The sequence below is a fragment of the Aythya marila genome (genome assembly GCF_965140915.1).
Source record: "Aythya marila genome assembly, chromosome: Z".
Lineage (NCBI taxonomy): Eukaryota > Metazoa > Chordata > Aves > Anseriformes > Anatidae > Aythya > Aythya marila.
In genome coordinates this window covers 43,607,832-43,621,920 of record NC_139080.1, presented here as the reverse complement: position 1 = coordinate 43,621,920, position 14,089 = coordinate 43,607,832, and the positions used below count along the sequence as shown (strand labels likewise).

Below are 14,089 nucleotides of genomic sequence, written 5' to 3'. Positions count from 1 at the left end.
GGCACAGGTCTGACGTCTGTCTGGCTGCTAATCTGCAAGCAGCAGGAGTCATCTGGGTTTTGTCACCAGATTCTCAGCCTCCCCTTCCAATTTTGACTGAAGTGGGTCTAGTGCCCCCTTTTGTTAGCTCCGTATAGTTTACAGCTACTCCTCTCACAACTCGTTACCCTGGCTATTACATTTCCGTTTTAAACAGAATCATTAATAGCATATGTTGTCAACAGGAGTATAAAACTGCACCACAATACCAGAAGTAAAAAGTAAAAGCTTCTTTTATGACAGCTTTTGGCTACTCTTTTCACAACTCACGAGTTCAACTGTTAAATTTAAACTGTAATTTATTGTACATATTAACATTAAGGGAGTATAGAAATACTCCATAATATCAAGATTAAAAAATTCAGTTTTATTTTATTATAGTTTATTGCCTTTATTTTTTTGGGTGCAACAGGAAAACTTGCACCGTGCTGTTCATCTATACAGTTTGAAATAATCTGCATTCATAGAAGAACAGAACAGAGACCCCTGATTCAGCCAGACACAGTCAGTTAAGCCTGTACCCATAAAGAGCAGAGCACAAGCTCCTCAGACCTCACCTGATAGCTGCGGGAAGACCAGCAATATTTGCATAATTTTTATCTTGGACATGGACTAGCAATATTTGCATATTTTTTATCATGGACGTGGAGCCTATGACTAATTTCATTTGCTTTCTCTTTGTAGACTTTTTTGGAGTACTCTGACACAGGTGCTAAGTTTGTGTTTGGTGAAAAGTATACAGATCATTTATTTGCTTTTAAGGTAAGGAAGCTTTTATATATACTGTATAGACAGGCAACAGAGAAAGGAAGCGTATGTTTGGGAAATATATATCTTCTGATACCAGTGCAGTAACCATACAGATCAGCTAAGAGGAAAACTCTTCCTTATTCTACTCTGAGTAGATATTGTGGGAACCTTCCATATCAGGGATTGTAGTGATAGGACAAGGAGTAATGGTTTTAAACTAAAGTAGGGTAGATTTAGAATAGAAATTCTTTAATCTGAGGGTGGTGAGGCGCAGGAACAGGTTGCCCAGAGAAGATGTGGATGTCCCACCCCTGCGAGTGTTTAAAGCCAGGTTAGAAGGGGCTTTGAGCAAGCTGGACTAGTGGGAGGTATCCCTGCCCATGGCAGGGGGGTTGGAACTGGATGATCTTTATGGTCCCTTCCAACCCAAACCACTCTATGATTTTGTGATTCTATGATAAAGCCCTTCATTTATTGCCAGGCACTGAGTGAGGTTACACGTGTTTAGTACAGTTACAGCAACTTATATCACAAGTATACAAGACTCTGGAACATGCTTCTACAAGGACTCCTCCCTGGTCCTGCTGAAACAAATATTATCTCAAGCCTATCTTTCCTCCCCCCTCCACAAGTAAAGTTGCTATACTATGTTATGTTGTTATGTTGTCCTATCCTAAAGTGCTGTGTAGACCACTGCCTCACAGACCTCGCTCCTGTAGAAGTGGAGAGCCTCCTTGTATCCATATACTAAGTAGAAGTGGCCCATGCATAAGCACAAAGAATTGCATTGAGTCATGTCTGGCATTCATGTGATCCCATGGAGATTCCCCTGCTCTCCCTTAGAATTTGTAGGGAAAATGCTGTAAAACATCTCTATGTTCTTCACCATGTAACGGGATGATGTCTGGTTTTGTTCCCACATAGAGTCCATGCCATGGCACTTACTAGTCTGGAATCAAGAACATTTATATGTTCAAAACAACATCAACAACAACAAAAACAATGCAGAATGTATAAGGACTCTATTAGGGACCATTCCTCTGATCAGACAGAGACTGCTGTCATGAACTTCAGATGTCTGACCATGGGCTTACAAAATTACCTCTTTCTTGCCTGAATGTGGTACTCCAAACTAGATATAGACTTAGCACTATCACTTCTTAAGAATAATAATAATTTTTAAAATGTTATCTATAAAATATGCTGTTATTAAGAATACTCATAATAATTTAACAGGAAAAAAAAAAAAAAGAAGCATTTCAGCAAGGAATAGAAATTACATTTTAATTACAGTATTTTCTCTTCCTTTTGTTTCACTTTTCAGTCTTTTCTCACCTGTACTCTATTAAGCAGTCAAATGGCAACTTGCATTCATGATTACATATTTTGGGTGTGAAATGATTTTATCCCTAACCCCAACCCAAATGCTATTGTCCTGTGTTTCTGCACAGTGCATTCTGAATATGATTTTTCAAGTTAATTTTATAATGTTTCTGAGATGATGCAAAACATTTTGCTGACTAAAGCCATAACTATCGACCAGACTGTCAAAAGTTTGCTTCCATGTATGCAAACATCCACTAGTTTTACTGTATGTGGAGTTTCTAGAAGATGATAACAAGCACAAAAAAAAAAAAAAAAAGGAGTTGATTTTCAGAGCTGCATATGTCTTGGTATAGGAATATATACAGTAAACAGAGTGGCAGATAAACACATCGCATGACAAAACATCCTCCATCCTCTAATTCTGTAGGAAGAGATTTCTGTCTTTCTACAATGGTCATGAGTGACAGCCAGCCTATTATCTCTTGAAACACTTGTCACTTTTTTAGACATTAAGATGGTCAAAAATACTTTTGTGTCTTTCAAATATTTTATCAAATCTGCATATAGTGCTGAGCTGACCAGATTTTGACCCATGATTATTCCGAAGTGTGTTCAAAAAATGAAACCTCTCAATCTTGGCTTAGCTCAGGAGAGGGAGTAAACAAGTAACAGTACCTCTTTGCAGAAAGCTATCAGAGCCCAATCATATCCATATTGCATCCTTAGAAATAAGCAGAGACACCTCAGTTTTCTGCTGTGTTAGATGTATGCGGCTTCCAGAGTAGACATATCCCCCACAGGCATTCTGGCAAGTCCCTCTACAGCCTTTGTGCCTTTTAGTCACAGAAACACTAATTAGTCATAGTCATTAGGGTTTTTCACATGCATGTTTGTGTATGCAGATGCAGAGTTTCAGAGTTCTGAAAAAACTTGCCCACATAAACAAGCTAATGCGCATTGTTTTACTGTAAGAAAAAATACTCTGAACTAGCAGAAACACTCTTTTAGGTCTATTACTAAGTCTGGTGAGTGCGATCACACAAAGTTTCTCTTGCGTTTATCACACATGAGTAGTCAAGTAGTTGGACAATACCTTAATATTGAGTCATCTCCTCTGTTGACTACAAAAGGCAAGGTTTGCTTCAAGAAGCAGGGAGTTAGGCTTCTAAGCCTAACTTTCTAGTGAGATTAGCATGCCATATAAATGTAATTCTAAGGAGATCTTTCATATCAGTTCTCAATGGAAATATAATGGGATTTTTCACAGTGCTCATTAAATTTATTCATTATTACATTTTTCATTTAACCAACAAATGAAACACGGCTAATTACAAATAATATTGCACCAGTACCTCCCCTTGCCATGCAGGTATTCTTACATACACAATGTATGTAGATGTCCCATAGTTAGAGAGGGAAGTTGTTCTTAGATTCCATGCCTAAGGCCATGAGAAGGAACCATCTGATGTTATTGATGCCATGACTCTTACTCTCCTCCTTTGGGCACTGCAACAAGGAGGAGGGGTTTGGCCTCCTCTCACAGATAACTTGCGAAGGATGAGGAATGGGCTCAAGTTGCTCCAGAGAAAGTTGAGGTTGGAAATTAGGAGACATTTCTTCTCAGAAAGGGTAGTCAGGCATTGGAGGCCAGGGAGGTGGTGGTGTCACCATCCCTGGGGGTGTTTAAGGAAAGGTTGGACATGGTGCTTAGGGATATGGTTTAATGGGTAATATTAGTGGTAGGTGGACAGTTGGACTAGATGATCGTGGAGGTTTTTTCCAACCTTAATGATTCTATGAGGGAGAGGATGGTGAGCAACACAGGATGTTCCTTCCCCCTCTGTTCTCCAACTCTCATCCAATCTGCAATATGCAGTCCCACATAGGCCCAGACTGAAAGTGACATTTCTCCTTCTCTCACTCTCAGGGAGAGAGGAACCATACAGACATGGGACCAGAGGAGTTTTCTTGAGGTTGTTCTGTCCTTTCTCCCAAGTTTCAAAACCACTGACTTAACATTTCAGTGTATTAGTACAGCAGGGTGCCTTTCTGCAAAACAGTTCATGTGGTTTGGGTTTTTTTTTGTTGTTTGTTTTGTTTTCAGTTGTTAAGTTGTTAAGTGTTTTTCATTACATTTATGTCTGCAGGCAGTGCAATTGAAAACCCACTGCTATGCAACGGATTGCAAGTAGTTTATTTCCATTCTGCTTATTTTAGAGTAATGGTTTGCATATACTTTTTTCCCTGTCACTTTGTTATGACCTAGATAAATGCTAGCCTGGTTGTGACAGATCATTGCAACAATTATTTACCTGTTAAATGGTTGCTACTATTTTCTGATGAAGACATAACATAATAGATACCACATTAAGTCATTGGGAATTCAGGCAGGAGAGTTTACTTCCAAAGTAGTCCCCAGTTTCTTTATGCAGTGAAGGCAGATATTAAAAAAAAAAAAAAAAAACTCCCTGTTTCATAAAGACTAATGCTACATCCAGAACTGCCTGCAACTCAAAAATGGAAAAGCATCTTTTAGAGTTATCTAAGCTATTTTCAGAGGAAAGTGCACAAGAAGTGAGGCAGAGGGATGCTGGCTGTCACCCAGCACAGACAGAACATTGTCTCCTCACTCCTTCAGCTAGAAATGTACATACCATGGTAGCATCCATTCAGAGTGAAAGACACTTGACTTACGATTTTTACCATCCAATATATACAGCTGACCTTTGATCATCTAAACTGAGTCTCCAGAGTTTTATCAAAATTGTTGTTTGTATTAACTTTTCTCTAGAAAGGAACAGCATTAATTTACCAGCAAGTTCTGAACAAACAATGCATTTTGTTCTTTCTTGTTCTGTTCACTTCTTTTATTTATGATGTATTATGACCTTGGTTGAACATACATAAAAGCTTATTATTTCTAATAGTGCTCTTTTAGCTATAACAAACTTGTCTGCCTAATTCTGGACCTTTCTGGGGGATATTTCTTCCTGTTACATACAAAATGCTGAGCTCCTACACGTTTAACATACTTGAAAACCAAGTGATACTAGTTTTATTCAGTATGAAAAACTAACACAGTTAATAACCTGTCACACAGTGGGTTAGGCATTGTTGGAATTATTTTAAGTCATATTTAAGGAAAATGTTCTTCCTTCAGTCTCAACTGAAGGAGAGATACTTAGAGACTCCTTGTATTTAAAAAGTGTACACCTGTGAATTTGTTTTTGTGTAGACTGTGTCTGCATTCACAATTACAGAGTTCTTGAATGTACCCCATTGTCATTACACTGTCATATAATGTTATTAATAGCACTGAATAACAAAGGAAAGAGGGTTTTGATATAGTGTGTTATTAGGAAGCAGCTACACTGTTTGAGCTTTCTAAGGAAGCTGTCCTTGATTCTGGGAAATAAGTCAGTTACAGTCTCCATCAGAATCTCCCCATCTTCTGATGGATTTGTCACCCAATGTTTATATAGCACTCTAAAAAGTTTTATGTTTTTTGTTTGTTTGTTTGTTTGTTTTTTAACACACACACGGAAGCTGACTTCCGAATTCTATGCTACAGTCCCACTGTACATATTTCGTGGTTTTCAAAGTCTACAGATGTACATATCCAAGTCTTTGTAGATGCCAGTGCCCAGTAGTTGTTTGAGCTGTCTCAAACATAGCTATCAACAAATGTGTATCATATTAAACCAGACTGTTTCAAAACTATTGCTGTCCTATCAGAGAACTAAACAGATACATAAAAAACAATTCCAGCACAAACACACACAAAAAGTCTAGAAAGTTAAAAGTTTTACAGCATAAGTGTAAGCTTAATGATCAGTTTTCAAGACCTCTAAGTGTATCTTAAAAAACATGAACATCTTTTTCAAAAATTAAGTGACCTACAGAATCAAGGACAGAAAAACCACTCTCGAAGTGTTAATGATTTTGTGTTTCTAAATCAGGTCCTGCCAATTGTGGTTTTCTTCAGCACAGTAATGTCTATGCTGTATCACCTCGGAATCATGCAATGGCTCGTTGGAAAGGTAGGAATAGTCACCAGTAGATTCTCATTTGCCTACTACAGGACACCTCTTAAACACATGTAACACTGGCCCTGTCCAAGCTGTTCTGAGATGGACATGTGGGAGGTAGTTTATTTTTAACCTAGAAATAGTTTTGAATGTTACAGCCACAAAATCCTAACTGACATCATCTAGAATGCTTTCTTCCACCAGCATGGTCTTATTGTTAATATCACAGTAGTTGTTAGGTTTTAAATCTTCCTTCCATCCTTCCATCCATCTGCCCCATGTCCATTCCCCAAAATGTATGATTGAAGTTAGACCACAGCCAGTGGATTGTTGCCTACTGCTAAGCATTGCAGAAGCAATTGCAAGCACTTCCCTGTCACAGATCCCCAGAGAACTTGTGTCTCTGACTAAGATCAGCAGATGTTTCCTCACCTCATTCTTTAAGTGTTCATTTCAGTCAGGTCCTAGGTCCAGTGTCAGTGTCCAACAGCGTAATAGCAAGTCTACAAATAGTCTTTCTGCCCTGTCTGCCCAAAGAACTTAGCAAATGAGGGAAAAAATCTTTTTGTATGGTAGTGGTTAAAGCATATTTCTAGATAAACTTCAAAAGTCCTTTGACCTTCTCATTCCAAGGATTGTTACATTATCACCACAAACCTAACCTAGCTGAAATACCATGTGCTAAAATTTCTAATATGTATTTTGAGCCTTAATAAAATTTTACATATTCTCCCTGTATATGATCAAAGTCCCTATGGACAGGCATATAAGTAATAAGGACACATTAAAATATCTGATTCTAGTAACTCAGTTCCGTGTTCAGGAGGAGCCTGGGGTCTTTCAGAATTGTACTCTCAATTCTTTTAAATCATTATTCCTCTGTCTTATTTAAGCATGCTACTATTATATGAATGGACAATATCTTGGTGTTGGAATCATTAACTCGGGAAATATTTTAAGGCGTCTCAGAACTCTGACATTGACGTGATTAATTCAAGAAGTACATTTATTAGGCAGACCAATGTCTCCTTTTTTTTCTTTTTTAATAACTTTAGGTTGGCTGGATAATGCACATTTTTATGGGGACAACTCCTGTTGAGTCTTTTGTAGCTGCTGGTAACATATTTGTGGGACAGGTGAGTTGAAGCATAGAAAAACATACTAGTATAGGATTCCTGATTATTGTGAAAGATGGCTGCTCAGCAAGCATCTGTGTATAAAAACAATAATCCTCATTTCATATGAAGTAAGGACTACAGTACAGAGTGACTGGTGGTTGATTTCCAGAAAGACTGAATTCTGCTAAGTGTTGGCGGTGATACACAATGGGGCAGGTTTTGGGAACCGTATCTCTTCCCAACAGAAATTTAAGCATAAATATAGGTGATAGATCTCCCTTAAAATGACTACAAGACTACTCCAAGGCTATGAAAAAATATATATATTTTTTTTTCAAATAAGAAGGAAAAGGCAAATAGGAAGAAAAGAACTTTCATGAGGTAGGCAAGGGCAGAAAGACAGATAATTCAGAAAAAAATAAGATCCAGGCTTGGCTTTGCAAGGCCTTAGACAGGAAAGCATGAGACAGACTAATTTCCCAACTAATGGGAAAATCCAATAAAACAACACTACAGCAGTGTCTGTGCCCATCTTCAAAACACTGGGAAAAGATCACCAAGTAGTGTCCAAGCACAGAAACAATGCTAACACATGATAGTTATTTTGCAGCAGTGCCCCACTGTTTAGTACTTCTTACAGACTTAAACCAGTATGTCCATATTATACTACCCCCAGGATGTGCTCACACACATACCAGAGGACTCAGAGCTTTAACCTGAGTCCAACCTATAAATACTGGTTGGTATGCATGTTTCACATGACATACAGGTTTAACTGCAGCTCAGACCCATGGCTGTTTCTAACTCATTCAAAACTGGGTTGGGATTTCCTGACAATTCCACTAGGTTTGGGGGAGACTTTAAAACAACAAGAACTATCTACAGACGAGATGGATGTTGGTACAATTTTCCCTCTTGGGGAAAAAAAAAAAAAAACAAAAAAAAAATTATATTCAGAGCATTCATTAGCACAAAGATTAACTAGTAAAAAACACCTAGGAATGTGCAATGCAGCCACTGATTTTCCTGACCTGTTAATAAGAGAAACCTCTGAAGATTTATTAGGTGGTTCTTCATTTGTTGGTTGTTTTTCACTTCCAGACAGAGTCTCCTCTCCTGGTAAGGCCCTACTTACCATACATCACCAAATCTGAACTCCATGCAGTCATGACAGCAGGATTCTCCACTATTGCTGGAAGTGTCTTAGGTGCATATATTTCTTTTGGGGTAAGAAAAGGAAGAAGAACTGAAAAATACATTTTCTGTCTTAAATCATGCAAGTATAGAAGCCTAGGTAAAATGCTGGCAGGTATCCACACGTCATTCCTTTTATTTTTATTTTTATTTTATTTTTTGTTTAATTTTTTAGTTTTGTTTTATTTTATATTCCTGGATTTTATATATATATATAATAATTTATATATATAATTTTTATATATATATATATATATATATATATATGTTGTTTTTTTTTTTGAGGAATTAACCACAAAAAATTCCCTGTCTCCTGACGGTAAAAAAAGACATCAAGACCTGATCTTAAGTATCATGAACTTCTACCTAAGTAGTACAGAGTCTTCTTGCCATAGCTGCAATGAAGTTACTAATTTGTGTACTTTACTACAGTCCAGATGAACTAACATGGAATGTGCTAATGGAGCAATGCCTGCAGCAGTGATATTGATTATGTCCTTCAGGAATGGATGCTAGGCATACAAGCCTAAAGAGTCCACTTGTGACTGAGGTTCCAGTAATGCTGTGCAAACACAAGTAGGAAATGTCTTGTCTGCCAAGGGGCTGATAGCACAACATTAGACAGAAAAAACAGAGTTGAAGATATGATTTATGATCAGAGTCATCAGGGGATGGTTAATGAACATTCAATATCTGGATAAAATACAGTGGAGAGGCAGAGGCAAGAAGGCAGGGTTGTCTGAAAAGACAAAGTAAAACAAGAAGAGGAGAGATGGAAATACTGCAAAAGTTAGCCAAGAGGAAGTTTTATGTAGAAATTTGTGGAAAAAGGGTGAAAGGGTAATAGAGGAAATTATGTTAGGCCCTGTATTTTTTATAAAACACAACTTCAAGTGACAAAAACAATTTTCTGCCAGTGAGGGGCATAGTTTAGGGGAAGGCTGGCTCTCACTCATCCACTCCACTATTGCTACACCCCAGACCTGGCTTTTTTTTTTTGGTCTCCTCCATGGATCTTGCTTTCTTGTTTCTTTGTTTCTTTATTTTGATCTTTGCTTTGCCACTAGATGAGGGAGAAGCAGCTTACCTCTTGGAGCAATTACTCTTTACTTTTAACATCTTAGATTCTTCCTGTCTACAATTAGCTCTGTCCTATATTGCTCATTTTATTTTTTTCCCTATGAGTAATGTGATCTTTTTAATGACCCCTTGTAGAAAATTATCCAAACTTTTAAAGATTTTTCTTGCTTTTTACATGTTTGCTTATGATGTTCACGATGCAGTTATTACAGCATGTTTTCTGTCACCTGAAATTCTAGATTTCTGCCTCTCACCTACTGACTGCTTCTGTCATGTCAGCACCAGCATCATTAGCCACCTCCAAACTATTCTGGCCAGAAACTGAAAAGCCTCAAGTAACTTTGAAGAGTGACCTTAAAATGGCAAAAAGGTAAGCTGAAATAGACTAGTTAATAGTGATACTCATGCAAAAATGAGATTTAGAAGAATAACTAAGGTTTGGGGGCAGCACATGGTAGGTGTGAAGGTAATTAATTACACTGTACACTAAACTAATAGTTTCTGTATTCAAGTGCAGCGTGCCCTGCTACACCTGTGTGAAGGGACCACCATTCACTGGGGCAGGCACAGAGCTGTCATGGAAGAGGGCTGGACAATAAACTCTTCAAAGAGCAAAAGAAATTCCTGCCCAACGTGAACCACCAAAAGATGTTCCTAGTTGCTCTTTGCTTTGCAACAAATCTGTAAATACAAGCAAACAAAAACAAAGGTGGAGAAACTGATGCTTTCAGTAATGGCAGCAGCAAATATTGCTCATCTGCAGGGAGACTTGCTTGCCTCAGAGCTGACAAAGTAGAAAGGCTTGTGAGAAGCTGCTCTTTATCAGCCTGGGGCATCTCTGCAAGGGCTGCCTCAAGAAGAGTAGTGCCCACTCCCCCATCCCAGCAGTGCCTCAGGCAGTTGCAGCACACTGGTCTGATCCAGAGCCTGCCCGACGGCTGCATCCCTGCCCCAGCTGTGCCAGAATTTGTCCTCAAGGAACTAAAGGCACACCCTCCTAGTGGCTCCCAAGAGTATACAGGCCAGAATCTACTCCACCTAGTCATTAAAGAGTAGGTTTAGATTAGATATTCAAAAGAAGTTCTTTACTATGGGAGTGGTAATATGGGAGAGGCACTGGAACAGTTTGCCCAGAGAAGTAGTGATTCCCCATCCTTTGAAGTGTTTAAAGCCAGGTTGGATGGGGCTTTTAGCAACCTGGTCTAGTGGAAGGTGTCCCTGAAGGGGAGTTGGAACTGGATGGGTCCCATCCAACCCAAACCATTCTGTGATTCTATGGTTACGGAATTTAATTTCTAATCACATCAACGTTACTTTTAGTTCCATTATTTGATCTTGAATTACAAACTGTTCATATTTTGTTACAAAATGCCGCAAAACAAATGTTTTTAGGACAAGAGGGAATGGCCCCAAGTTGTGCCAGGCCAAGAGAGGTTTAGGTTGGATATTAGGAGAAATTTCTTCTCAGAAAGAGCAGTCACTCATTGGAATGGGTTGCCCAGGTTAGTGGTGGCATCACCATCCCTGGGGGTGGTTAAAGAAAAGTTGGATGTAGTGCTTAGGGACGTGGTTTAGTGGGTGATATTGGTGGCTGGGGGACGGTTGGACCAGATGATCTTGGAGGTCTTTGGTCTTGGAGGTCAACCTTAATGATTCTATGATTCACACACTGGTTTTGTTTTCACTGATAAAGTGAATCAAAGAACCTGCTTGAGGCAGCCAGTCAAGGTGCATCTAGCTCCATTCTGCTGGTGGCAAACATCGCTGTGAACCTGATCTCCTTCCTTGCCCTGCTGGCTTTCATTGACTCAGCTCTCTCTTGGGTGGGCAACCTGTTTGACTATCCACAGCTGAATTTCGAGGTATGGTCTTCAGGTCATTAATTCAGCCTATATACATACATAACTTGCCTTTCTCAAATTAAGTGTCTGCATGGTTTGCTGTTGTTGTTTGTTTGTTTGTTTTAATTTTATTTGTAATATGATCTAAAACTTTATATTTTTGTGTGCATGTTCTTTAAAAAAATGTCTTTACAGCCATTTACAGCCAAAGGAGAAAATTGTTGCCATGTATGTATTTCTGTATCCATTAGTCCACGTAGTTTCCCTCTGGGTTGTTCTTGGTAACCAGCAGAGTACTTTTACCAAGCGTTGTATGCTAATGCCCACCCCCTCTGACTTGGCAACATCTCAGATTTGACACTTGCTAAGCCACTAACATCTCTTTCTGCTAAACATTAAAGTGTCTTTAGCTTCAGATAGCCACATCAAGTCCTTAATGCTCACTGACTTCATCTAGATAAGGACAATGGGACAAGGCTGAACTTGTCTGAACCCATGCTTACTCAATATTGCTCAGTTTTCAGTGTAATTATATTGTAAAACTGCACCCAAATCAGTCAGCTGAGCAAACAGCTTTAAACAGAACTTGTTTTTTAACTTAGGTTAATACATCTTTTTGACCCAATCAAACTATCTTGTTTCAGTGGATTTGAGCTATTTGTTTTGCAACCTCCTGATAAAAGGGCAGTGTGAAACATGGATATAGCACTGTAATGCAAGTGTTGGAGAAGTCTATAGACACTCACAGCAGATATGGATTCAGCAATATTAAGATGCTACCCTACTCAGCTGCCACCACACTAGGCACCCACAGCAGAGGAAAGACACATTTATGCATACCTCAGCCATATTCATTGAAAGGGTGGTATTTTAATAACTGCTGGATGGAGCAGGATTTGGATGAATTGGTAACCCACAAGGAGATGCAACCCAAAGACATGTTGCGTTCAGCCATCCCTTCAGAGACACACTAACATTTGTTATGTTCAGTTCCATTGCTGGATTAGGTCTAGCTGGGGACCTTAAGTTTAGGCTGATTTTGTGGGACTATGTTGTGGACATACTGACTTGCTGAGTATTTCTGTCCTTAACAGGAAAGGAAGAAGTTTGTGTGGGATCATTCTTTCTGGGGGCAGAGAAAACAATGAGAAATAGTAATTGCTCAAACACTTCAGTTAAATTCACAAGAGACCATCTGACCAAACCTTTTCACCACTGGATGTATTTTCTTTCATATATAAAAACAGCCTATAGTGGGATATGCTATTTATTTCTCTTGCATAGGTTTTATGCTAGGAAAAAAAAACATATACCTCTAATTATCTTAGGAATACAGCTTTTCTGCCGAGTCAAGCCCTTTGTGTACACCAGTTGAAGTTCAATAACATGATTATTAAAGCCTGTTCATTGATAGACTTGATTTAATTAGCACATGAACTGGATTTCTCTTTTCTCATATTGCTCTTTTAACTCAGTCCTCAGTTTGCTTCAAACAGTGTCCAATCTGAAAGAAAAAAAGGCAAGAAAACTTCTGTTTTATTTTAAGTGTAAAATTAAGGATATACCGGATTACTTTGTTAGATCTAGATTTTCTGTTTGTTTTCAAATTGCTCAAGCATATCTGCTTATTAAAAATTCCCAGTCTCATGGATGTGTTGGCAGTAAGAGATCAATACCAATGTTCCTGTGCTGAAATAAAACCATCCTTATTTTAAATTTCAAGAATTTATCATTGGCCATTGTTCATTGACCAATCATGCCTTTTGACCATCCCTTTGTCTTATATATTTTTCAGAACATTTGTTCATATATCTTCATGCCATTCTCCTTCATGATGGGAGTAGATTGGGAAGACAGCTTTATTGTTGGTGGACTCCTAGGTTACAAAACTTTCTTCAATGAATTTGTGGCATACGAACGCCTCTCAAAACTGATTAACAACAGAGAAAAGGGTGGGAGCATGTACATTAATGGTGTGAAACAGTATATGACTGTAAGTAACATTTTTTATTCTGGAGATTTATTGGATCTAATTATTTTCTGCTGTGAGTCAACTGGCATTATAATAAGGTCACAGAGGGATAATGACAGCATATTAAAATGTATCTTTCAGCAACAGTTTTCAGCAAGAGTTTAATTATTAAAATACAGCATTGCCCTGTGAGGCTGCCATGACTGTCGTCACCCTAGATATCTCTAACAAACATAGCAAAGAAAGATACAGACTTTGGTAAGGGGAGTTTTGAGGAATGTTCACTGTCCCACAGAACAGTGCACTAATGACCAAGTCTGTCTTCAAGGTTTCTTTTTAACTCATTCTTAACTAGAACTTCCCTATCAGATACTCTCCTATGAAAATCCTGGGCATGAACGAGAGGATATTGCTGTCCACAGAGGTTTACCCAAGCCTCATGTTTCAGGAAAAGCATCCAGATAGCTCTAGCTTTTAAGATATTATTTAAGATATCTTTTAAGATATTATTGACACTTCGTGGTCCATGGCACACCTGTGATTGAAGTTATTGTCCTCTGTGCAGAAGGCAGTAGTACAAAACGTGTATTACATGGTGTACACCTCCCCTGCCACACTGAGCCCAGCCAGTTTGTTTCAATTGCCAATGAAGGTTAGTATGAACAAGGACTTCCAGCTGAAGCCTGAGCCCAGGTGTCTTTCACACGTCCACCTGGATTCACCCAACAGGATACCTAATTT

The 14,089-nt window shown here is 38.6% G+C and overlaps 1 protein-coding gene across 1 annotated transcript in view; it reads left to right on the top strand.

The window, feature by feature from the left end:
- Nucleotides 1–14,089, top strand: part of SLC28A3 (solute carrier family 28 member 3) — a gene marked incomplete at its 3' end in the record, with an annotated part of 43,340 nt that overhangs the window by 22,487 nt on the left and 6,764 nt on the right. Inside the window, exons 8-14 of the mRNA XM_082784301.1 lie at nt 724–801; nt 6,075–6,155; nt 7,199–7,279; nt 8,363–8,488; nt 9,775–9,905; nt 11,229–11,397; nt 13,172–13,369. Of these exons, the coding sequence (XP_082640427.1) occupies nt 724–801; nt 6,075–6,155; nt 7,199–7,279; nt 8,363–8,488; nt 9,775–9,905; nt 11,229–11,397; nt 13,172–13,369 (864 nt within the window). The remainder of the gene's footprint in view (nt 1–723; nt 802–6,074; nt 6,156–7,198; nt 7,280–8,362; nt 8,489–9,774; nt 9,906–11,228; nt 11,398–13,171; nt 13,370–14,089) is intronic.